Source organism: Gastrolobium bilobum, unplaced genomic scaffold (genome assembly GCF_033153095.1).
Source record: "Gastrolobium bilobum isolate Gb01-03AN ecotype WA unplaced genomic scaffold, APGP_CSIRO_Gbil_v1 utg16766, whole genome shotgun sequence".
NCBI classification, from domain to species: Eukaryota; Viridiplantae; Streptophyta; class Magnoliopsida; order Fabales; family Fabaceae; genus Gastrolobium; species Gastrolobium bilobum.
The window spans coordinates 27,435-54,155 of NW_026898444.1; the positions used below are offsets into that span (position 1 = coordinate 27,435).

At 36.7% G+C, this 26,721-nt stretch overlaps 3 protein-coding genes and 1 long non-coding RNA gene across 4 annotated transcripts; 3 read left to right on the forward strand and 1 right to left on the reverse strand.

The window, feature by feature from the left end:
* Positions 1-647: 647 nt before the first annotated feature.
* Positions 648-10,728, forward strand: LOC133316343 (subtilisin-like protease SBT4.14). The gene is made up of 11 exons (XM_061518073.1): positions 648-746; positions 881-972; positions 1,132-1,229; positions 1,320-1,463; positions 1,587-1,692; positions 7,742-8,255; positions 9,002-9,099; positions 9,177-9,401; positions 9,520-9,628; positions 9,752-9,965; positions 10,105-10,728. The coding sequence occupies exons 1-11, from the start codon at positions 648-650 to the stop codon at positions 10,635-10,637; spliced, it is 2,232 nt and encodes a 743-aa protein (XP_061374057.1). The 3' UTR covers positions 10,638-10,728.
* On the reverse strand, positions 3,560-5,418 carry LOC133316342 (uncharacterized). The gene is made up of 3 exons (XR_009752192.1): positions 5,192-5,418; positions 4,254-4,343; positions 3,560-3,690 (listed from the first exon to the last, which is right to left on the reverse strand). It is a non-coding gene; the product is annotated as an uncharacterized LOC133316342 (long non-coding RNA).
* Positions 10,729-11,654: 926 nt separating the features above from the next.
* On the forward strand, positions 11,655-19,298 carry LOC133316344 (subtilisin-like protease SBT4.14). Its single transcript, XM_061518074.1, has 11 exons — positions 11,655-11,768; positions 11,903-11,994; positions 12,154-12,251; positions 12,336-12,479; positions 12,604-12,709; positions 16,103-16,613; positions 17,418-17,515; positions 17,592-17,816; positions 18,182-18,290; positions 18,415-18,628; positions 18,766-19,298. Exons 1-11 carry the CDS (start codon positions 11,655-11,657, stop codon positions 19,296-19,298), a joined length of 2,244 nt encoding a protein of 747 aa, XP_061374058.1.
* A 4,220-nt stretch (positions 19,299-23,518) lies between these two features.
* On the forward strand, positions 23,519-24,206 carry LOC133316345 (uncharacterized; the record flags this gene model as incomplete). Its single annotated transcript, XM_061518076.1, has 1 exon — positions 23,519-24,206. A coding segment is annotated over exon 1 (688 nt), but the record flags the coding sequence as incomplete, so codon positions are not given.
* Between the last annotated feature and the right edge of the window lie 2,515 nt (positions 24,207-26,721).

Consider the following 26,721-nt stretch of genomic DNA (forward strand, 5'->3'; position numbering starts at 1 on the left):
TTTCCAAACAAATATCAATAAAATGGTTCAAAGACAAGTAGTTAACCTGACACACCATTTATTGATTTCATTTTTTACTTATCAAATCTTTTCTTTACTATTCATACATACTGTACTGTTCATCTCTACAGTACTATTCTCACTATTCACGTATACGACACTATTCAAAAATACGATATCTTTAATTTTCCCTTCCATATTAAATCCATAATTAAATGTGAGGGTCATTATACTTAACACTAACAGCTAATAAATTAGTTAAAGGTAAAGAAAAATACTAGATTATTAAATAAATGAGAAATTAATCTCCATGGGCCGCAATTAATGAGCCACCTGTAGACATCATGACATCAAATGAGTTTTTAATGAGAGAGGAAAAGTTAATATAAGTTTAACTTGAAGAACCAATCCTAGGCACCAATGTGACATTGACTTTAGCCAAAGAAAGACTCAGAAATTCTGTAATCTTTCTTACAAGCTTCCCCTACCATAACCTTAATTAATTATTTTAAGTTAGAATCAAACAAATTGAAGGAGGATTTTTTATCCTTGTTTTTTTTTTTCTTTTCTTTGAATGGTATATAAGCTTCCTTTTAGTTTGTTTTGCCATGTTAGTGTCTCAAAAGGCCAGCATGTCACTACTAAATATGTTTTTACAGAAACTTACCAACTTCTCCTCTCTTCTTTGGTTTCAATTACTGCTGATCTTGCTGAGCATTGCTTCAGTGAATGGAGTTGAGCAAAAGGCATTGGTTTTCTTCTCCCTTTTCATTCCTTATTAGCTATAGATCTATTTCGTTTCTTTCATATCTGAACAGGCTTCTAACATGTGAGCTTTTGTTTTCTCTATGAGCTTGACCACCATTTGGCTTGTCTGCAGAACTTTTACATTGTTTTCTTGGGAGCTCATCCTGTGAGGAGAGATATTGCATCTGAAACCCATTTAAATGTTCTATCTGCTGTGAAGGGAAGGTAACCCGACTAACTCACAAACACTTCCTTATCTTCAAGCACAAAGGCGCACAAAAAATGAACTGTATATGTAGCTCTCATTCAATCAAGTTCTCCCTTGTTCTTTCTCTTTGATTCTTTTGGATTAAGCCATTTGCATTTTGATTTTTGGTTACTTAGCTACCTTGATGCCAAAGAATCCATGGTATATAGCTACTCAAAGAGCTTCAATGCATTTGCTGCAAAACTGTCTGAGGATGAAGCCAACAAGTTATCTGGTATGGATAATTTTCCTCTAGTTCCTTCAAATCATAATTGTTTAAATAGTATGTATTGTTACTTTTAACCTTTTTTTTTTGTAAGTGTAGCCATGGATGAAGTGCTCTTGGTATTTCAAAATCAGTACCGCAAGCTACACACAACAAGATCATGGAACTTCATTGGATTACCTCTGACTGCTAAGAGAAGATTGAAATTAGAAAGTGACATAGTTGTTGCTCTTTTGGATACAGGTTCATCTTAATTTTCTTCCCATTTTTCATTTTTTTCTTTGTATATTGTTATACTTAATTTGAGATGTTATATAAATGGTACTTGGTAATTAAATTGCACAAACTGTGATATTGATGAGATAGGGATCACGCCTGAGTCTAAAAGCTTCAAGGATGATGGGTTTGGTCCACCACCAGCAAAATGGAAAGGAGATTGTGGCAACTATGCTAATTTTTCAGGATGCAATAAGTAAATTCCCTTTCCTTGTTTACATTGTGTCACTACAATCTCAGTGAAAAGAATCTTGACATTTTTGCAAATTAAACCAGACAGTAGACACACACCAAGTAAAACTAAACACCATTAATAACAATAACTCATCTAACAGTGATTTTTAACAACAATATCCAAACAACATGCATGAATCACCCCATTGTAAACCCACTTCTCATGCAAGATGAAATTCGCTAAAATCTAATCTAATCACAGACTATTTTTTTATTTTAAAATTCTGCATTTTATATGATAGGATATGTTTGGCTGCTGTAAGGCTAAGGCATACTATTAAAGTTCATATTTTAGGTTATTGTTTTTTTCCATTGTAAAGGGCTTCTTTAAGTTTTTAATTCAATGTAATTTTCATTGTATATTAATATATAATAAATGTTGTGCATCAAAACATTCTTCACACCCGGGGGGGTTTTTTGTACTCAATTAAATATTACAAATGTTTCCCAAGAAAATATAATTATTACAAATTTAAACATCAACTACAGAAATGAACCCTGCTTTCAACATTTCGAAAAGGCACTATTAGTTATATGTGATAATTGACATGAAAACGAAGGTTTTCCCAAATAAAAATGAAAAGGTGATCGTAGTCCAACAATTTTCTCCTGCTACATTCTTAACTCTTAAGAGATAAGCGATCATGAAAACATAAATCTCACAAATAGGTTTATATTCATATCGGGGTCTTTTCCTATTGTTCCAAAATCAATATGTTTTTCTTTGACAAATGTTTTCAATTTTTTCAAAGCCATGATCTAATATCGATTTCAAATTATATAATGAAAAGCATAATAATATAGAATTCAGGTAAATTAAATTTTGATTTAATATTTTCATTTTATTTTTTTTTGGAGTTACCCAACCCTAATTATCTCTTTGAGACGAGTTGGCTCCCTCCGGTATCCCCACGAGCTTCGACTCTTTGAGCCGGCTATGGGACATTTAATATTTTCATTTACACAATACAATACACATATATAATTACTGTCCGATTGAATGTGCTTTTATTCCTAAAAAAGTTTTTTTTATAAAAATAAAAGTCTTTTTGAGAATTTTTAGGTGTTTGGATAATACCTTTTTAAAATAGCAAAATTTAAAATAAAAGTTAAAATACTGCTTTTTTTGTTTAGCCAGTAGTTGGTTGCTTTTGAAAAAAGAAGAAATTAAAAAATAATATAATTTTCTTTTTGAAAAAAGATAATATAAAGGGAAAAATGTTTTTGCCGTTAATGCAGATAAGTTATCTGCATTTATTCCCAAAACGACGTCGTTTTGGTATTGAAATCTTAAAAAATTATAAATATAAAGACTACTATAACCTTGAAATAAATTAAAATTACAAAAACACCATGATTTCTGTAACATCCCCGTCTCGAGCCGGTTCAATTAACATGCATATGATATAAACAGAAACAGCGGAACACTTAACTTACGAAAATACGAGCTAACATTTTCTTTTTCCCACTTTAATTCTTACTCGGCGTAAACGAAAATCGGGCAGAGTTTCCTCTATAAATCGGACAACTGGGGATTTTCCAATCCCACTCAGAAGCATTTCCTGATAAACAGTTTATACAGCACATCAATCCAGAAGTACCAGTCATGCAAATATAATCAGATACCCATCCATAGGCGCATGCAGGACTTGGCTCAGTGCCGCTAATCTAACAGCATGCAATCTAATACATAAACATAACTGAATACTACATAGTCATATCAACATGCCTGAATACAAAAGTGTACATGCATCAAACTGAAGAACATGTACAAAACATATACAGGCCATATACAGAGTGAAAGATCAAACATCATGATCCTCAAAATAGCTGAAATATAAACTACATCGATATACTCCAAAAAGGTAGTAGCCTACAGCCACTCAAAATACGGTCTGTCGAATGTCTCAGCCACGTGTCGCGTCCCTGACTAGAGAGGTCTCACCGGGGATCTGGGCACCTGAAAATATGGCTCCAACGAGGGGTGAGATTACAAATCTCAATAAGCTCCAGGTTTATAGAGAATTCTCCATACCCCTGGCTCACTCTTCCATGAAAGTCAGATACAGAGTATACAATGTACATATAACAGATATCATAACAGAACAAAGCATATATTCATATCATATCAGAGGCGTGCGCCGTCATTCTCAAGGGAGGACCTCAAGCGGAAATCAATGCACGTGTTCCCAAGGGAGGGCCCCAAGCGGAAATCAACGCACGTGTTCCTAAGGGAGGACCCCAAGCGGAACGAAAGCTTGTGTTCCCAAGGGAGGACCCCAAGCGGAACCAAAGCATGTCAGAGGTGTACATCGTCAATCTCAGGGAAACCCCAAGAAGACATCAGTGTACCATATATCACTACAGAAATCATATCAGAGCAAGTCATATCATGTTGTCAAATAACTCTATATGAATGCATCTATACAAAGTATCACAATAATAATCATACATTCCAACCACAGTCCACTAACTATGGTGGAGCACTCGAGCAGGAAAAGACTCCTTAAACATAGAGCTTACCTCTTGAAGCTTTATCAATCTGCTTACTTGTGACACAAGTTACTTATATATCTTCAAGAGATTCCGATCCTTTTCAGTCCCTAGGTACACCTAGAGCAAGAATCCACAAATACAAATCAATAAAATGCTATCATGCCTAGATTTCACATAAGGCATACATTTTATCGCTTCTTTTCGTTTCCTTCCGTTTTTGCCAATGCTATGCCAATACTCAAGTCTAGACCTCTATATAACCGTTGATGTTCTTTAATTTAATCAAGTATTCCCTTAAGAATTTTCAACATAAATCATGCCATTTTACTTCAAAAAGCCGTGGACCTACCCTTAGGGAAATCAAGGTATTTTTCAACCATTTTTCAAGTCATTTAACTTCTTAACTTATCAATTTTGTACCTTGAATTACAACACATTTTATTAAAATAAAATGTAACAACATATACCCCTATACCACCCTCTAGGTCGAACACTATAAGGAAATAGACAAGGGTTCTTTTCTTTTTAGTTACATGTAACTTACACATACAATGTATGTTTCCATATTGTTCCAACTTAATGTTTGGACATCAAGTCCCTCACAACTCTCCATAGCCGAATCAAAGGGATCAAGACACAAAGGATTTTTCCTACTTTAGCCTTCAAACTAATTTACCAAATTCATACTCACTCCAACACCTTAGACCCTCTTAATATATCAAATATGATTTTGCACAATGAACCCTATGTGACCCATCATGGCCGAACCTAGGGAGGTACCACACAAGGAATTTCTTTTTCATTTAACACATGTATACATGCTTAGTTTATATGCTTATATTCAAAACATCAAAAATCCATCATCAAATTTCCTTTTAAACTAATTTATTTCACACCCAACACATGCTCACAATTTCTATGATTCAAATCATCAAAATAACATTATGGAAATAAAGGTTTCTTACCTCTAATCAACTTCCCAAAGCCTAGAAGATGACCACCAAGCAAAACTCCTCCAAAAATGTCATTTCTCTACCTTGATGAATAATGTCACGAAAAATGGAGGAGGAGGAACTCCTCACACACTTAACTATAGCTCAAATTGAGTGGTGAAATGGATTCATTGTGTGGTTTCCGATCAATTTCATGTGGTGGGTCATTGAATTTGGAGTATTAATGGTGGATAAATCAAAGAAGGAGAATCAAACCCTAACCCCCCTTTCCGTAAGGTGCTGATCGGCCTTGCAAGAGAGAGAAGAGAGTGTTTTTGTGTGAATAGTGTCCACTTAAGTGACTTATAAGGTTAGCACATGTGGCCTTTTTTAATCCGGTTGTTTTTCTATCGCGTATTTTAACTTAAACTGACCCGGAACTAACTCAAAGCTATGGACATATTTTTATTTTTTCTAAAGTTATTTACATTAATTTTTATTTCCTAAGGAACAATATTCATAATTCACAATATGGTTTTTGCACCATTTTTGATGAAATACACTGTGAACCACTAACTGTACTTCGTTTACTTCTGAACTTAAAACTTATAAACTTGTCATTTTCTTGGGCCTATATTGACTTGCTTGGCATATATTGGACATTCTTATTCTTATTTCATCAATTATTTGTTTCTGGACTCTACCGGTTACTTAAACAGCAGTACAAAATACCCGGTAGAAATACTATTCATGAGATTTTCACGAAAAGTGTCAGACTATACAATTTTTCGTTCTGAACTCATATTTGACGTCAGAATTGTCAAATTATGTCTCTAAAATCCTTTTACTCATTTAAGCTCTACCGGTTAATTCACAAAACTGCAAATTCTCCGGCAGAACGCACTGTTCATAACATAGTCATGATTACAGTCAAAATACTCGAAATCACTCACTGAATCTAATTATGACATTTAAATCCTTAAATTAAATCTCTAATTAAGATTTACTCTTTAGGGTCAATATTGAGCAGATGCATGACAGTATAGTATATACACAAGGATATTGTAAATAAACAAATTTAGCACCTGCAAGCTGTATTCACGAAGCTCTTCATCTTTTTCTGAGGCACTAGTACAGCAATTAATAAGCACTGGAACTGTATCTCCAAGATGCGGGCTAAATCGGTAACCCACACTGATATCCCAATTATTTATGACTTATAGTAACAAGAAAATAATTTCTTTTTCATTAATTTAAAACAGGATTATTTTCGTAATAACAATCTTTTTTCCATCTGTATTTTACCTAAAGTCAAACATAGACTTTATAAAAGTTACTTAATTTCTCCGATAAAATTTTTTCCAACCAAATAACTTTTTTTATATTTTTCTACCAAACTCACTTTCCAACTATTTTACTAATAATAATATTTTTCTGTTATTCATAAAAATTTCTCCTTCGATCAAACGCCCGCAAATAGTATCCATAAAGACAACCGATGTTACCTTCACGTGAGAAACCGAATAAAATTGGCAATGAATTTATTAACCAGCTTTTCACACTGTTTTCCACCTGAGACCAATCAGACCATACACCATAATTGGTCCCATTTAATCTGACACCAATATGATTCTGATTTTTGTTCGATATATATGAGGGAAGGGAAGGTTCTGAAATAGAGCCTCTGCTGTCAGTTTTCTTCTTGGTTACGGCAACAAATATATAAACCTTCTGGCTCAGCCATGGTTAGTTGCTGACACCTGAGATATTTCTGTTGGTTTCTGAGGGTTTTTTTTTTAGCATTATAGAGAGAAAAATATTCTCAAGAAGCATACCTCTCAAATGCATGGCGGGATCAAACTCAAACTTTTTACATAAGTTTCAATACATATGATTTTAAAGTTTAACCGTTAGGATTTTTTATTAGGGATTCCAAGAGGGTTTTGGGCAATTGAGAATAGAGGGTGTTAATATTCTTGTCTGATATGGGCAGTGAAATTCAAAGGAGATAGAATTGGCCTCAAATTTGGATATTGTATTTTTTCTCTTATACTGATCTAATCTGACCGATGGGAATTTTTAAGTTGAGTTTCCAGGTGGTAGAAATTAATTTCGAATATAAGTTGTATTTGTGTGCATATCTCTTATTTGGTACTCTAGTTGTTTGTAGGTGTTGGAAAACTTGTAATCTCACTTTTGTTTCTAGCTAGTGAAGATTTTTACTCTTCACATTGAAGTTTTTTTGTGTTGCTTAGTTTGATTTCTTGCATAATTGTTGGAAAAATTATTTTGCTTGTGTTCAATCATTGATAACATGTTCATGCAAAGGAAAATTGGTCTTACTTTCCATAACACAATTTACGTATAATAAACAATGTCCGAAAGAGGAAACCCTTGCTATTAAATAATTGAGAACTCAATAAGGAGGTCTTATCTTAATGCAGTTTAAGTAGGAGGTTCTGTCGTAGATACTATTCATCGGCATTTTTTTGAACATACAATTTGCAAATTTTATGTTAGCATGGCTTGAGCTCTGATTCATCTGTTCATTCTGCATGGCAACACTCAATGGAAAACTTGAAGCAAGATCATAGGAGCCAAATACTTCAAGGGTGATGGAATCCCTGATCCAACTGACATATTATCTCCCATAGATATTGATGGCCATGGCACTCATACTGCATCAACACTTGCAGGGAATGAAGTCCCAAATGCAAGTCTCTTTGGGTTGGCCAATGGCACTGTTCGCGGTGCTGTGCCATCAGCTAGGTTGGCTATTTATAAAGTCTGCTGGTCACTCAGTACATGTGCAGACATGGACATACTTGCTGCATTTGATGCTGCTATACATGATGGTGTGGATGTTATATCCATTTCCATAGGTGGAGGAAGTCCTAATTATGTTCATGACTCTATATCAATTGGTGCATTTTTTGCCATGAAGAAAGGTATAATCACGGTGGCCTCAGTTGGAAATGATGGCCCGGGTATGGCAACTGCGACAAATACTGCCCCATGGATTGTAACCGTAGCAGCTAGTGGCATTGACAGGGCTTTCAAGAGCACTATACAGTTGGGAAGTGGAAAGAATGTTTCTGTAAGTTTCATTCTTTTGCCTTTCACATGTTCTGAAAAATTAAGTTACTTGTACCATAATTCACAAAAAAACAATATAGTACTCTCTATTAAGTATATTTTCTTTTCATAACTATTCTGGACTGGCAAAACCATGGGCGCCCTTAGGGGCCCACTTAAGGGATCACTCCCCTACCTCCCTATAGTGAGAACCATAGATCTCATTGTAGAGGATGTCTCAATCTTTTGTACAACTCATCACAGACATGTAGTGGTGTGCTACCTCAACACAACAGTGAGGACTTGGAGTTATGGCTCCTCTCTCTCTCTCATCATTAGGGAATATACCCTTCTTCACATTTTTATGAGCTGTTACTCTGTTGAAATATTGAGCCATTGTGCCTACACCCATCAAGGGATGCAGATGTAGCTCTCATACACAAACAGCTCAATAACCAAGGTTTATGTATACAACTATGATTAATTTACATGGAAGAGGGAGTAAAAATTGGAATTGAAGACAATTGAAATTTCAATCTGGTGTAGATTGTGTGGATAACTTGTGGATAATAGAATGATCCACTTGAGAGTTGAGTGTATACCCTGAGATTGACTAGAATTTTGAAAAATGCAAGACCAAATAATGCAGTTGTAGGAATATAAAGCGAAATATGGTTCTATATATAACCAATGTGACATTCTGTGGCTGGTTGTGAATTTTTCATGATGAATTTATGATGTGTACATCCAACTATGGAGGTTATGCAGGGAGTAGGAGTGAGTTGTTTCAATCCAAAACGAGAACAGTACCCTCTTGTCAATGGGATTGATGCTGCCAGGAACTCGAAAAGCAAGGAAGGCGCTAGGTAATTTTCCTTTTGTTTGTCAATAATACGTGGTGAATTGTTCAACAATAACAGAGAAAATTTTAATGCATTCACAGATTATGCTACATAGAGTCCTTAGAGCCAAATAAAGTGAAGGGAAAGCTTGTTTACTGCAAATTACGAAGATGGGGAACTGAAGTTATTGTGAATGAACTTGGAGGCATTGGTACTATAATGGAAAGTGATCAATATTCTGATGTTGCTAAAATTTTCATGGTTCCTGCTACCATTGTGAATAATAGCATTGGTGACATTATTACCAATTATATCCAATCCACAAGGTAGAAACATGCTCTTTCTTGTTCTATTGCTAGATCAAACCAAATATTTTTTTACAAAATCAATCTCTTAACGTTATATGATACCATCAATTTTACATGAATTTCTTGTTCAACTAAGATCACCATCAGCAGTGATATACAAGAGCCATGAAGTAAAAATTCCAGCTCCATTTGCTGCAACATTCTCATCTAGAGGCCCAAATCCAGGATCCCAACATGTTCTCAAGGTATGAATCGTTGCGAGTTTTCATCCTTAAATAGTTAATGGTCCTTTTCTATTCTGCTTGTAATAATAACCATAAAGCTGTTATTTAATGATCTGAGGGTGTTTTATAATCAATTTGATGCAGCCTGATGTTGCAGCTCCTGGCATTGACATCTTGGCATCTTATACTCTTAGGAATTCAATCACAGGTTTAAAAAGAGATAACCAATTTTCAGAATTTACTCTAATGTCTGGGACTTCCATGGCATGTCCTCATGTTGCTGGAGTAGCAGCATATGTGAAGTCATTTCATCCAGATTGGACTCCTGCTGCAATCAGATCTGCTATTATGACCACAGGTGAGAATAAAGCTGATTTCTACTTTTGTTAGTTGATTTGTTTTCATCATATGCTCAATCTGAAGGCTTTGCACCACAAGTTATAAGTCATAATTTCAGAATTTTGAGATGGCTGACTTTGTTTATTATCTTTGTTAAGCCAAACCTATGAGCAGGAGACTTAACAATGAAGCAGAATTTGCCTATGGTTCTGGTCAATTGAACCCAACAAAAGCTGTGAGTCCAGGTTTGGTCTATGACATGGATGACTTTGCTTATATCCAGTTCTTATGCCATGAGGGTTACGATGATTCCAGTTTATCAGTATTTGTTGGTTCTCCTGTAAACTGCACCTCTTTGCTTCCTGGGCTTGGCTATGATGCTATCAACTATCCCAGCATGCAACTTAAATTGGAAAGCAACAAAAGCACAACAGTAGGAGTTTTTAGAAGAAGAGTGACCAATGTAGGTCCTGCTCCAACCATCTACAATGCCACCATTAGGTCACCAAAAGGAGTGGAAATCACAGTGAAGCCCACTAGCCTATTTTTCTCTCGAACCCTGCAGAAGAGGAGCTTCAAAGTAGTTGTGAAAGCCAAATCTATTGCAAGCATGCAAATTGTATCATGTTCTCTTATTTGGAGAAGCCCACGTTACATTGTCAGGAGCCCTATTGTTATCTACAGTCCATAAGGTTACATTTGGCAGTGACCTAAATCATGGCTTTGCAATTGCCTTTGTAGTATTTGTTTTGCATAATGTTGACATTTTGTTTATCATATGATTACGGATCTCTGGTGTTGTCTGTATGTAATGCAGGTATCAAATAAAAAGGATGTTATAATTTTTAGGTCCATCTGGGATACATAGTTTATAATCAGCATTACATTCATAATGAATCATTTTCTAATGAATATATTGATTTGTTGGATTGTCAAAACAGAACATTACTAGAGGAACAGTTGCATTGTTATAAGAATTACAGAAATTGTCCAGAAATGATTATCATTGGTTCTTCAAACTAATAACAATTTATATTTACTAAAACAAGTTATCCAATAAAATCTGCTCCTCATACATGACATATCATGTAGGAGGAACAAACAGAATTTCAGCCTAGCTAAGAACAAAGTCATAAATATTTAACATGCTTCTAAAACAGATTGGAGCAAGAAATCACCATGCAATTTAGAGCATCTTTCCTGGGCAAGCATGATAGCCCTTAGCATGTGTTTGGCCAAAAACACTTTCCCAATCTTATATCCCCATGACAAAGAACTTGGAGATTTCTGCATGAATTCCCTGCTTAACACTAACAGCTAATAAATTAGTCCAAGGTAAAGAAAAATACTAGATTATTAAATAAATAAATGAGAAATTAATCTCCACGGGCCGCAAGTTTTGAGCCACCTGTAGACATCATGCATCAAATGAGTTTTTAATGACAGAGGAAAAGTTAATATAAGTTTACTTGAAGAACCAATCCTAGGCACCAATGTGACATTGACTTCCAAAGAAAGACTCAGAAGGCCTGAATGTTAGTTTGAATCAAGCTTCCCCTACCATAACCTTAATTAATTATTTGTAAGTTAGAATCAAACAAATTGAAGGACGATTTTTTATCCTTGTTTTTTCTTTTCTTTCTTTGAATGGTATATAAGCTTCTTTTTAGAGTTTGTTTTGCCATGTTAAGTGTCTCTAAAGGCCTGCATGTCGCTACTAAGTATGTTTTTACATAATCTTACCAAATCCTTTTCTCTTCTTTGGCTTCAATTACTGCTGATCTTGCTGAGCAGTGCTTCAGTTAATGGAGTTGAGCAAAAGGCACTGGATTTCTTCTCCCTTTTCATTCCTTATTAGCTATAGATCTATTTAATTTCTTCCATATCTGAGCAGGCTTCTAACATGTGAGCTTTTGTTTTCTCTATGAGCTTGACCACAATTTGACTTGTCTGCAGAACTTTTACATTGTTTTCATGGGAGCTCATCCTGTGACGAGAGACATTGCATCTGAGACCCATTTGAATGTTCTATCTGCTGTGAAGGGAAGGTAACCTGACTAACTCACAAACACTTCCTTATCTTCAAGCACAAAGGCACACAAAAATTGAACTGTATATGTACCTCTGATTCAATCAAATTCTCCCTTGTTCATTCTCTTTTATTCTTTTGGACTAAGCCATTTGGAGTTTGATTTTTGGTTACTCAGCTACCTTGATGCCAAAGAATCCATGGTATATAGCTACTCAAAGAGCTTCAATGCATTTGCAGCAAAACTGTCTGAGGATGAAGCCAACAAGTTATCTGGTATGAATAATCTTTCTCTATCTCCTTCATATTTGTTAAAATAGTATATACTGTTTTTTTTATACCCCATTTTTGTGACTGTAGCCATGGATGAAGTGCTGTTGGTATCTCAAAATCAGTACCGCAAGCTACACACAACAAGATCATGGAACTTCATTGGATTACCTCTGACTGCTAAGAGAAGATTGAAATTAGAAAGTGACATAGTTGTTGCTCTTTTGGATTCAGGTTCATCTTAGTTTTCTTCCCATTTTTCATTTTTTTTCTTTGTATATTGTTATACTTAATTTGAGATATTATATAAATGGAACTTGGTAATTAAATTGCACAAACTATGATATTGATGAGATAGGGATCACGCCTGAGTCTAAAAGCTTCAAGGATGATGGGTTTGGTCCACCACCAGCAAAATGGAAAGGAGATTGTGGCAACTATGCTAATTTTTCAGGATGCAATAAGTAAATTCCCTTTCCTTGTTTACATTGTGTCACTACAATCTCAGTGAAAAGAATCTTGACATTTTTGCAAATTAAACCAGACAGTAGACACACACCAAGTAAAACTAAACACCATTAATAACAATAACTCATCTAACAGTGATTTTTAACAACAATAACCAAACAACGTGCATGAATCACCCCACTGTAAACCCACTTCTCATGCAAGAAATTCGCTAAAAAATCTAATCTAATCACAGACTATTTTTTATTTTTATTTTAAAATTCTGCATTTTATATTATAGGATTTGTTTGGCTGCTGTAAGGCCAAGGCATACTATTAAAGTTCATATTTAAGGTTATTATTATTTTTTCCTTTGAAAAGGGTTTCTTTAAGTTTTTAATTGAATTTAATTTTCATTGTGTATTAATATATAACAAATGTTGTGCATCAAAGCATTCTTCACACCCGGGGGTTTTTTGTACTCAATTAAATATTACTAATGTTTCCCAAGAAAATATAATTATTACAATTGGAAAAGTGAACCCTACTTTCAAGTTTCAACATTTCGAAAAGGCACTATTATTTATTTATGGAATTAATATTTTTCAAATTATAGGAAATACAATTTTCTCCTACACACAAATATAAAAATGTTTGGGGCTATGTGAAGAGGAAAGAGAAAAAAAGATAACATGAACCCCTACCCCATACACTTTTATATATAAGTAGGAGATAAGATTTATCTCCTATAACATAACATGAAAAATATTATTCCCATTATTTATAGGGATTAATATTTTTTATGTTGTACGAGATAATTTTATTTTCTACACAAGTAAAAGTGTGTGAGACCTATATTTTCTTTTTTTCTCTCTTCTCCTTATATGGTCTCACACTCTCACATGGGCCCACACATTCTTATGTGCATGTAGGAGATGAAATTATCTCCATGAGAAACATTAAACACTTATTTATGGGTTTTATAATTCTCATTTAACATGAGAATTCAAATTTTCTTACACACCCTTCGATTTCCGTGCTGACATGGGTCCTACATATAATTTTTTCTAACACATGGGTCCCACATGTTTTTTATCTCTACAACATGAGAATTGAATTCTCATTTAACATGAGAAAATCAAACCTCCTTATTTATGGGTTTTATAATTCTCATGTTGAAGGAGAATTGAAATCTCATGTTGTAGACATAAAAAGCATGTGAGACCCATGTGTAAGAAAAAATTATATGTAGAACCCATGTCAGCACGGAAATCGAAGAGTGAGTAGGAAAATTATAATTCTCATGTTAAATGAGAATTATAAAACCCCTTATTTATATGTGATAATTGACATGAAAACGAAGGTTTTTCAAAATAAAAATGAACTGGTGATCGTACTCCAACAATTTTCTCCTGCTACATTCTTAAGAGATAAACGATATGTAAACATAAAACCACAAATAGTTTACATTCATACCAGGTCCTTTCCTATTGTATTGTTCCAAAATCAATTCATTTTTTTTTACAAATGTTTTCAATTTTTTTTAAGCCATTCTAATGTCGATTTCAAATTATACAATGAAAAGGATAATAATGTAATTCAGGTTTTTTTTTTTTTTTTTCAATTACACAGTACACATATAAATACTGGTGGACCCACGTTGGGTCACATGTCCGCAAGTGCGGACACAAGATTTTGCATTTTAATTTTTTTTTGTAGTCATGTAGGTTATTATTTATCTCTTAATTCAATATTTATAGTAGGAGTAAATATCATTTTAAGTCCCTAACAAAAAATATGGTCCACATTTTAGTCCCTTACTAAAAATTAGTCTCGAGGAGGTTTCTAAGAAATTCATAGTGGATCAATTTAATTAAAATAGTGGTCCCTCACAAATTCAAAAAAGATCTACATTAGTTTCAAAAAGACTAAAATAGGTCCACTTTAAATTTCATAGGGACCAGGTGACTATTTTTTTTATAATGGACTAAAGTGAGGACCAAATTTTTTGTTAAGGACCAAAAATGATATTTATTCTTATATTAGTTAGCAACGTAGTAACGTACGGAGATGATTAAAACAACGTAGCAACTCAAATTGATTAGAAAGAAAACTTATTCTTCCTCCCCTGTCACATACCTATTCCCATGATTTCTTCATCCTTTGTTATGAAAACAACTAAATTATGAATTGGTTTAAGCGTTAATTTAAACTTTTTTTGCGACCATCGCTTTCTTAAGTTGTAGCAATAATAGCTCATGTAAACACCCACTTACCAACCATCGCTTTCTTTTCCCTTGACAACTCTACTAAACTCCAAATGTTGTTTTTCTTCTTTCATTTCCTTCCTTTACTTATGATCCTGTAGATCCTCTTTACTCCACCTCGAACCTTTCTTCTTATGATCATCTAGAGCCTCTTATGCTCCGTTAGAAAAATGATGTAAAAATCATTGAGAGTGGATAGTACGTGTTAGAAAAATTGCTTCAATGAAATACACATAAGAAATTGAAACATACAATAACATAGAGTTAAAGCATACTTTACGAAAATATATAAATGCAACAAGGAAAAATTCGAGCATATGTCTTTAAGACAGTTTTGCCTTTATTATGGTGTCCAAGATTCATGGACAATTGTCTCTCAAGATAGAACATATTATCTCTATTCTTATGGCGGCATTCCACATAGAATAGTCTTATCAAACTCAACCTACTTCTGATCAATTGCACTAGAGTAGAAGAATGCAAATGCAAAGAATGTGCAAAAACCAATAGGGAAAAAACTCTTCTTAAAATCCTGATTCTCTATTTATTGATAAAAAAACGTAAGTTCACGATTTAAATGACGCCCTTTCAAGGATGAAACAACACATCTATTCGGCGACAAAAAAAAAATATTTTGTTATCATAAAAATAATTAATTTAAAAATTAATTCCAACATGCTCAACAGTAATAAATTGGGAATAGACCCCACACGTCCAAATGAATTAACATGAAAGGTTATGTTGTTTTATTTGAACTCACTAGCAAAGAAACACAATGACTTTTGGTCAATATACAAGTTTTACATTGAAATGTTATTTTAGATAAACCGTTAAACAAGTAAGGGAGCAAATACTTCAAATATCCAAAAGAAGGATGGCCTAACTCAATTTCTCTAAAATCCACAATGTGAGATATAGAGACAAACGAATCAATTATCCATCATCCACTATAACCGTCCCTAATCCTTATGAGTATATTGATAAAGATAAGGCAAGGGCAGTGTTACCTGTGTAAAAGCACATACAATTCATCATCATTTTTTGAACATAAACATTACAAATTTTATTTTAGCAGGGCTAAAGCTCTAACTTATGTATTTATTCTGCATGGCAACACTCTTATGGAAATTGGCAAACTTGAAGCAAGATCATAGGAGCCAAATACTTCAAGGGTGATGGAATCCCAGATCCAACTGACATATTATCTCCCATAGATATTGTTGGCCATGGCACTCATACTGCATCAACACTTGCAGGCAATGAGGTCCCAAATGCAAGTCTCTTTGGGTTTGCCAATGGCACTGTTCGCGGTGCTGTCCCATCAGCTAGGTTGGCTATTTACAAAGTATGTTGGGCATTTGGTTGTGCAGATATGGACATACTTGCTGCATTTGATGCTGCTATACATGATGGTGTGGATGTCATATCCATTTCCTTAGGTGGAGAAAGTCCTAGTTATGTTCATGACTCTATTTCAATTGGTGCATTTTTTGCCATGAGGAATGGTATAATCACAGTGGCCTCAGCTGGAAATGAGGGTCCCATTATGGCAACTGTAACAAATACTGCCCCATGGATTGTAACCGTAGCAGCTAGTGGCATTGACAGGACTTTCGAGAGCACTATACAGTTGGGAAGTGGAAAGAATGTTTCTGTAAGTTTCATTCTTTTGCCTTTCACATATTCTGAAAAATTAAATTACTTGTACCATAATTCACAAAAAAAACAATATGGTACTCTCTATTATTCAAATTTTCTTTTCATAACTATAAAGAACCAATTCAACCTAAAAGTTTAAGCTGTTGGGTGAAGCTACATTAATGGTTTTATATATCTCTAACGCTTCCCTCATACAAGAGCTCACTGGGCTTGAAGGGTAGACAATGCACGGGCCCATTTACCTGTGCTAAGAAATTCCACAAGAGAAAGTGGGGGCAGTGAAGATCGAACTCGTTACACCGAGGCTGTGATACTATGTAAAGAACCAATTCAACCCAAAAGAGCTTTTGAGTTGAATTGGTTCTTTACATGGTATCAGAACTTCAGTGACCACAAGGTCACGAGTTCGATCCTCACTGCCTCCCACTTTCGAGTGGAATTAAATAAACACAAGGTAAAACCAACAACATTGGGCCTGTCAATATCCACAGTTCAAGCCCAAAAAAATCTTGTGTAAGGGAGAGTGTTAGAGAATAATATAAACTATTAAAAAGGCTCTCACCCAACACCTTAAGGTTTTGGGTTGAAGTGGTTCTTTACAATAACCAAGGTTTATGTAAACAACAATGAAATGGAAGAGAGAGTAAAAATTGGAATTGAAAACAATTGAAATTTCAATCTGGTATAGATTCTGTCATTAACTTGTGAAGTCATATGGTACCACTAATAACCATTGTGACATTCTGTGGCTTCTTGTGAATTATTCGTGTGTGTACATCCAACTGTGGAGGTTATGCAGGGTGTAGGAGTGAGCTGTTTCAATCCAAAACGAGAAAAGTACCCCCTTGTCAATGGGATTGATGCAGCCATGACCTCGGAAAGCAAGGAAGCTGCTGAGTAATTTTCCTTTTGTTTGTCCATAACACATGATAAATTGTTCAACAATAACAAAGAGATTTTAATGCATTGACAGATTCTGCTATGAAGACTCCCTAGAGCCGAGTAAGGTGAAGGGAAAGCTTGTTTACTGCAAATTAGGAACATGGGGCACTGAAGCTGTTGTGAAAGAAATTGGAGGCATCGGTACTATAATAGAAAGTGAGCAATATCTTAATGTTGCTGAAGTTTTCATGGCTCCTGCTACCATTGTGAACAATAGCATAGGTGACATTATTACAAATTATATACATTCCACAAGGTAGAACATGCTCTTGTTAGTTCTTTGAATCACCTTTGATATCTATAATTGCCTACTTTTTAATTTTTCTATAGCTAGCTCAAAACAAATGGGAGGCGGTTATATTTACTATAATTTTAGGCTTATCACTTTTACTAACTGTTTGGTTATCGTTAGATTAATTCAAAATCAAAGGCAGCCATTTTTTCCCTCTTTTTCAATCGTTGATTTCAAATTGATCCAACGATAACCAAACATATAATAAGAGTTGTAAGCCTCAAATGGTGGTAAGTATAACATTCCCCAAAAAAATATTTGTTGCGAAATAAATCTTTTGCTGGATTATTCAAACAATCAATTTTACACGAATTTCTTGTTCAACTAAGATCACCATCAGCAGTGATATCCAAGAGCCATGAAGTAAAAATTCCAGCTCCATTTGCTGCTATATTCTCATCTAGAGGTCCAAATCCAGGATCTCAACATGTTCTCAAGGTACTGACGGTTTCAAGTTTTCATCCTTATATAGTTTTGTGGTCTTTTTCTATTCTGCTCATAATAATAACTATGAAGCTGGTATTTAATGAACTGAGGGTGTCGTATATTCTATTTGATGCAGCCTGATATTGCAGCTCCTGGCATTGACATCTTGGCATCCTATACTCTTAGGAAATCAATCACAGGTTTAAAAGGGGATAAACAATTTTCAGAATTTACTCTAATGTCTGGGACTTCCATGGCATGTCCTCATGTTGCTGGTGTAGCAGCATATGTGAAGTCATTTCACCCAGATTGGACTCCTGCTGCAATCAGATCTGCTATTATAACAACAGGTGAGAGAATAAATCTTATTTCCACTTTTATTAGTTGATTTGTTAACATCTCATGCTCAATTTGAATGCCTTGCACCGCAAGTCATAACTTCAAATTTTTTTTGAGATGGCTGACTTTGTTTATTATCCTTGTTAAGCCAAACCTATGAGCAGGAGACTTAACAATGAAGCAGAATTTGCCTATGGTTCTGGTCAATTAAACCCTACAAAAGCTTTGAGCCCTGGTTTGGTCTATGACATGGATCACTTTGCTTATATCCAGTTCTTATGTCATGAGGGTTACAATGGTTCCAGTTTATCAGTATTTGTTGGTTCTCCTGTAAACTGCACCTCTTTGCTTCCTGGGCTTGGCTATGATGCTATCAACTATCCCAGCATGCAACTTAAATTGGAAAGCAACAAAAGCACAACAGTAGGAGTTTTTAGGAGAAGAGTGACCAATGTAGGTCCTGCTCCAACCATCTACAATGCCACCATTAGATCACCAAAAGGAGTGGAAATCACAGTGAAGCCCACTAGCCTAATTTTTTCTCAAACCCTGCAGAAGAGGAGCTTCAAAGTAGTTGTGAAAGCCAAATCTATGGCAAGTGTGCAAATTGTATCAGGTTCTCTTATTTGGAAAAGCCCACGTTACACTGTGAGGAGCCCTATTGTTATCTACAGTCCATAAGGTTATATTTGGCAGTGACCTAAACCATGGCTTTACAATTTCCTTTGTAGTACTTGTTTTGCATAATGTGGACATTTTGTTCATCATATTATTACGGATCTCTGGTGATGTCTGTATCTAATGGACAATTATCAAATAAAAAGGATGTTATAATTCAAGTTAATTTTCATGAAATGGAGGAAATGATAAAACAGATCCGTGATATCAAGTTGCTTCGTCTGGGGTAAATTATATATAATTTTTTGGTTTAGTTTTTTTTTCCGGTCAATGTAGATAAGTTATCAATACTGAGTCCAAAACGACGTCGTTTTAGGGCGGAAATCAAGGTAATTTTGTAATTATAATTTATTTCTGGGTTATAATAGTCTTTCTCATTATAATTTTTTAATTTTTCAATTCAAAATGATGTCGTTTTGAGAGTGAATAGATAATTTATCTATATTCACTATAGAAACATTAAAACATAATTTTTTTTGCATGCATTGTTATTACTATTTAGAAAAAAAATAAACTAACTAATACGATGTAGTGTTGATATATTTTAAAGGATTAATTTATTTATTTTTAGCTCAATCTTATTGGAAGAAGAGAGAAATAAGTGAAAGATATAATAGCCCTAACCCAATTAATTAGCAAACTACATGTAATTAAATAATTAAGCATGTTTTAGTGAGTAAAATTAAGTATAAGGCTTAATTAAATGAATGTGAGTCACTCTGGAGTTAAAAAGTGTACTCAGTGAAAATTAAGGGGTATAAATGGGTGTAGGCAAAAGTACCCAAAATATAAAAATAAAAGTGGAAATATTCCTAGAAAAATATTCCAGACTTTTGGGTAAAGTTTGGTAATTAATGGAGTCAAATAGATAGACGAACTAATACCCACATGTTACCACTTAACTTATCTTAAGTGATAAAACAAGAAAGAAACCCAACCCCCCCCCCCCCCCCCCACACAAGAAACCGTCGACAGAAAGGGGAAAAGAAAAAGAAGAAGGAGAGGGGAAGAGAGAGAGGAAACCATAGAGTAAGCAAACATTGGCCAAATCAACTCATTCTAAAGCCTAAACCACTCCAAATCTTTTCCTCTTTCATAATCCTAGCTTAGTTTTTGGTGGGGAGCATTGTGGAGTGGGATATCCTCCTCCAAAAAATTCGGCCCATTGGAGAAATTGAGGTGTTTGAGAGCTTCAACCTCCATTGGAGCTTGAGGAGCCATCAATCCTTGGTTGTGTGACCATTGGTGGTAAGATTCTAACCCTTGAACCTTGTTTTCTTGGAAAATTTCATGGTTAGGGTTTAATGAATAGTGTTTTAGGGTTTTTATGAAATGTTGATAGATTGGCTATGTTCTAGGCGTATTGGAGCTTAGTGTATGTTATGAGAAATGCTAGGAATGATGATTAATCGGAGAGAATGAGCCTAGATAGTTATATGACTATACTTTGAAAATGGCAAGATTTAATGCTTGATATTGGATTTTCTTGCATTAATGATAAATGGTTTGGTTTGGTTGATTGATGATTGTGTCCTAATGATGTCTAGGATTGAGGCATTTGGACCAACAGTATGTGATCAACCATTGGAGCAAGCAAAGGAGCTTGATTAGCTCTTTGGGATAGGTAAGTCCATGCCAATTGTGGTGTGGTATTGTTGTATTGATGATGAATATATGTAGATATTCATTGAATTGCATGATTGATGCTATGACACCTGGATGTAGGTGTGTGCTGTGTAAACCATAGCTTGAAACCAAATTTGATTGATTGTGGAACCGGTTGGTGGGAACAAAGGTTGACTAAAGCTTGAGGTAAGCCTTCGGACCTTGGGTGTAATTCCCTTGATTGTTCCACCAAGCCTTGAAAGGGTAGTGGTAATTATAGTGTATATAAATGCAATGAAATAGTGTAATGCTTTGTTATACGTATGTGTATTCATTTGGTGTGGCATAGGATGGTGTTTCCCTATGTGGTATGTTGCATGACAATGCGTAAATCATACTTGGTAGTTAGCTGGCCAGTAGGACTATTTGCATCTGAGTTTCCTTAGGACAGCTTGAGAGCTCGAGGGATTTCTCCTGGAGATGTGATTGCACTTTGCATAGATATGTATTTACTGCATTATTATTGTTATTGCTATTACACTGATATGGAACTGTGGGGTGGAGAGATGCTCCAAGGACCCCTGGTTTACTGGATATATTCGTATATCTTACCCCGTGTTATGGGGACCCCCTTTCACGTAAGGATGTTGCAGGAGCCACCAGTGGCAAGTGGCCATACTTGGACTAGTAGTGATGCATGAGGATCCTGTATTTTGATATTATACATGTTATTTTGTAGCTCACATGTATAGGATTGTCATTAATAAACAATTGATAGATGTATGTTCTGTTTATTTGGAATGGACTTAGCCTATGCTCATGCCTTTGGTTATCTCTTTGTTGATGGGAGCCAAGGGAGTGATCATAGTGTTTTGTAAGCTAAGTTCCATGAATTGTAATGAACATGTTTTGTAATTGATGATTACCTTAAGCTCATTATATGCATGCCCATTATGTATTGGATTGTTGAGCTGGAAAACTTGATTATATACTTATTGCTAAATTGGGGAATGTTGAGAAAACAAAGGTTATGCTGCCCAAATTTTAGTATAATCCATGAGGAGAGGTTTGATCCATTGAGGCTTGCCATGAGGATGCCCTTTCCCTAGTTGTGGACTTGAGAAATGAGAGAGGGAGAATTCCCTGGCAGCGCGCTCAAGCGCCCAGGAGCGCGCTCGAGCGCCCTGATGCCCCTGTGAGAGCTAAAGCTCTCTGCCTCCTCGCGCTGGAGCGCCCAGGATTGCACGCTTGAGCGCCCTGGTTTGCGCTGAAGCGCCCTTCGCTGCGAAAAGATGGGATGCTTACTGTCTCCGCGGGCTTTAGCGCCCAGAGTGGGGGCTTAAGCGCCCAGATTTGCGCGCTTGAGCGCCCTGGTTCGCGCTTGAGCGCCCTTAGCCACTGAAGGAGGAGATGTTTCTGCCTCTGCGCGCTAAAACGTCCCAAATGGGGGCTTAAGCGCCCAGGATATCGCGCTTGAACGCCCTGGTGCGCGCTTAAGCGCCCATTTACACTGAAAGACCTGATGCTCTCTGCCTCCGTGCGCTTAAGCGCCCAGATGGAGGCTTTAGCGCCCTATAACGCGCGCTTGAGCGCTCGGTAGCGCACTGAAGCGCGCGGGGCCTGTGTCCAACATACACTTTTGTTGCTCTAATTTGTCATAACGCGAGCTACGGTGCTCCAAATGAGGCGCGGTTCGAAGCCACGCGTAGCTAATGATTAGAATAAGACATTTAATAACCTTTGGTCTAAGGATATAAGAGTATGATGTTAAGCTTAATTCATTTATTCCGCAATGTAATATAGTTATGATCACGCAATTGGGCATTATAATTTCGGCATGTTTTAAAATGAAAAATTTAACCGGAGTTTAATTGAACCCATGTGATTGTAACTGCGCTTAATATCATAATGCGATGTTAACAAACCGATTCTAGAACGGGGTGTTACATTTTATGGTATCAGAGCAGTTTCGTAGGGAATAAGTGTTAGTTATGGTTGCGTATGCTTAGTGTTTGAGGCTTTATAGTTGTTTTAGTAATCCTTATGATTATTGCATTTGTGATCACTAAGTGTGGGCCTGATCAACTCATTTCTTTGTGTAACATATGTAGTGACATGACGAGGCACCGAAACAACCTCGGACCATCAAACACCAATGCTCAGCCAGAACCTGTTTTGGATGCTCTTGTGAGGCCCAGAAGTGGCCGTGGGGCAATGGGCGTACAACCTGATCCCGTGGCTGAAACTCTTGCAGCCGTTCAGAGGGAGTTGGCTGCTAGTAGGCAAGCCAATGAAAATCTGTTGAAAACAAATGAAGACTCGCGGAATGCTATGGCCGCGATGATGACCGAGTTGAGGACGTTGAGGGGTGCTAGGCCCGTGAACCGGCATCCCACTCCTCCTCCTCACACGGCTACGCCTTCTCCACCTCCTTCACAAGAAGAGGGTGTAGCGGGTAACAATGAAGGTGAAGCTAGTCATCCTTCTGGAAGCCACAGTCATCACACAGAGGTTCGTCAACCACAAGTAGAGCATGTTGATGAACATGAAGCTGAAGAGAGAAGATTGATGGCTTTTCGGAAACATAAACCTCCTACTTTTAAGGGGGTTATGATCCAATGGCTGCAGCAAAATGGCTTCAGGCGATGGAGAAAATCTTCAGGGTGATGAGATGCCCTGATGCAATGAAGTTAATCTACTCCGTGTACATGCTGGAAGAAGAAGCGGAGGATTGGTGGACTAATACCGTACAGCCCCTAGAAGCTGAAGGTCGGGAAATCACCTGGCGGTTGTTCGAGACATTGTTCTTGGATAACTATTTCCCTAGGGAGGCTAGGGAGCAGAAGCAGAATGAATTTAATGATTTGAAACAAGGGTCGATGTCAATTGACCAATACTTTGTTAAATTCAATGAGTTGGTGAAATACGCCAATTATGGGAGAGCTTTACCCACTCTAACTGAAATGACCTCCAAGTTCCAATGGGGTCTGAACGAAAAGATGTCTCGGAAGATGTCAAACTGTGACATTCGAGAATTTAGTAGATTTGTAAATCAGTGTCGAAAGGTGGAAGAGGTATACAAGGGGTCACAGATCAAGAAGCCTTCTGAGGCCCAGACACCGAGTGCCAATAGAGCAACAGGCTCAAGTTATTGGAAGAACAAGAAGATGAAAGGCAAGAAGCTAAATGTGAATAGTCCATTAGACCTGTTTAAAAAGCCCGGAACTCCGAAGACTTTTGTTGATAAGGGACCTCCTCCCAAGTGTAAAGGATGTGGTAAGGAGCATAGAGGTCCGTGTTCTACAGGTGAAGTCATTTGCTATAAATGTGGAAGATCCGGCCACTATTCCAGGCAGTGTCCTCAGAATGAAGTGAGGACTATGGCAGTTCAAGCTACTGCTGTTCCTGTCTTTGTTGTTCCACCTATGCTAGAGTCCCAGACGGTTGGTAGAGTGTATACCATGGACCGTCAACAATCGGAGAAGGCTCCGAATCTAGTGAAAGGTACAATTTATATTGATAATATGGATGTTGAAGTGTTGTTTGACTCAGGAGCTACACACTCCTATATGTCTGATCTTATGGCCGTTGGGCTAAATCTGCAAATGTACGACATTCGTCCTCCAATGAAAGTGGTTACTGCTACTGGAAAGGAATGTTATACATCCGTGTTATGTAAAGATGTTGAGTTCAAGTATGAAGGCCGAGATTATGTGCTGGATTTTATTTGTTTACCTATGATCAGCCTTCAAGTTATCTTGGGAATGGACTGGTTGTCAAAGAACTGTGCCATGATAGACTGCTGTGGTAAAAGAATTGTGCTTGCTGTTGATGATTCTGCTACTAGTTCTTCCCCATATCTATCTGTGTTGCAGGTTAGAAAGGCTTTGAGGGCCGGGGCATTGAGATATGTCTTTGTGGGGGGTTTAGTAGGCGGAAGTCATGAGGAGATTGGCACTATTCCCGTGGTGAAGGAGTTTATGGATGTGTTTTCGGATGAGATTCCGCAACTTCCACCTCATAGAGAGATCGAGTTCATGATCGACTTGTTGCCGAGTGTGGGGCCTATTTCTTTGGCTCCATATCGGATGTCACCACCGGAATTAGCCGAGTTGAAGAAGCATATTGAGGAGCTTTCGGCTAAGCAGTTTATCAGGCCAAGTGTGTCCCCGTGGGAGCACCAGTTATATTTGTTAAGAAGAAGGACGGTAGCATGAGATTGTGCATTGATTACCGTCAGTTGAATAAGGTTACTATCAAGAACAAGTATCCTCTCCCTCGCATAGATGATTTGCTTGATCAGTTGAGGGGTGCTTGTGTTTTCTCAAAGATTGATTTGAGGTCGGGTTATCATCAAATCCGAATTAGGCAGGAAGATATACCGAAGACTGCCTTCCGATCTAGATATGGACATTATGAGTATCAGGTAATTCCATTTGGACTCACTAATGCTCCGACGGTGTTTATGGATTATATGAATCGCATATTTAAGCCGTTTTGGATCAATTCGTGATTGTGTTTATTGATGATATTTTGATATATTCCAAGAGTAAGGAAGAGCATGAGGGCCACTTGAGAACTGTGTTGCAAGTTCTCAGGGAGAAACAGTTGTATGCAAAGCCTTCTAAATGTGAATTTTGGCTTTCTCAAGTGCAATTTTTGGGTCACGTTATTTCTGCTGATGGAGTGGCGGTTGATCCTAGCAAGATAGAGGCAGTCATTGATTAGGAGAGACCCAAGACGGTAACGGAAATAAGGAGTTTTCTGGGTTTGGCTGGTTGTTACCGGAGATTCATTAAAGAATTTTCGGCCATGGTGTTGCCATTGACCCGTTTGACCCGGAAGGATACTCCATTTATTTGGACGCAGGAATGTGAAGAATGCTTTCAGGGCCTTAAGGAGAAATTGGTGACTGCTCCGGTGTTAGTACTTCCCTATCTGGAAGGTGAGTTTGAGTTATACAGCGATGCTTCTAAAAAGGGACTGGGTTGTGTGCTGGTGCAGGATAGGCGAGTGGTAGCGTATGCATCAAGGCAATTGAAACCGCATGAAGAAAATTATCTGACCCATGACCTTGAGCTTGCTGCAATTGTTTTTGAATTGAAACAGTGGAGGCATTTCTTGTATGGAATGAAGTTTGCCATATTCAGCGATTATAAGAGCTTGAAATACTTGTTTGATCAAAAGGAATTGAATATGAGACAACGACGGTGGACCGAGTTCCTAAAAGACTATGATTTTGAATTGAAATATCATCCTGGCAAGGCTAATGTTGTAGCTGATGCACTGAGCCGAAAATCTGTGAGCTTAGCAAGCATGATGATTAGAGATTATGATGTGATTGAGAGGTTCAGAGATATGCAATTATCTAAAATCTTTCCATGTAGAATTTGTGGCATCGAAATTACAAGCATTGAAAATGAACTGATGATCAGAATTAAAGAAGCTCAACTGCAAAATGAAAGTGCTAAACGACTGAAAGGTCAGAGTGGTGTATCCTGCAATGATGAGGGTATACTATTATATCAAGGCCGTGTTGTTGCACCTAGGCAGTTGACGGAGGAAGTAATGACAGAGGCCCATAAGGGTCATTTCACAGTTCATCCGGGAGCTACAAAGATGTATCAGGACCTAAAGATTAATTTCTGGTGGCCTGGTATGAAGAAAGACATTGCCGAATTTGTCTCTAAGTGTCTCATTTGTCAGAAGGTCAAGATTGAGCATCAAAAGCCTTCTGGTATGTTGCAACCTCTGGATGTTCCTGAATGGAAATGGGAGAGTATCTCCATGGATTTCGTAGTGGGATTGCCGCGAACACAGG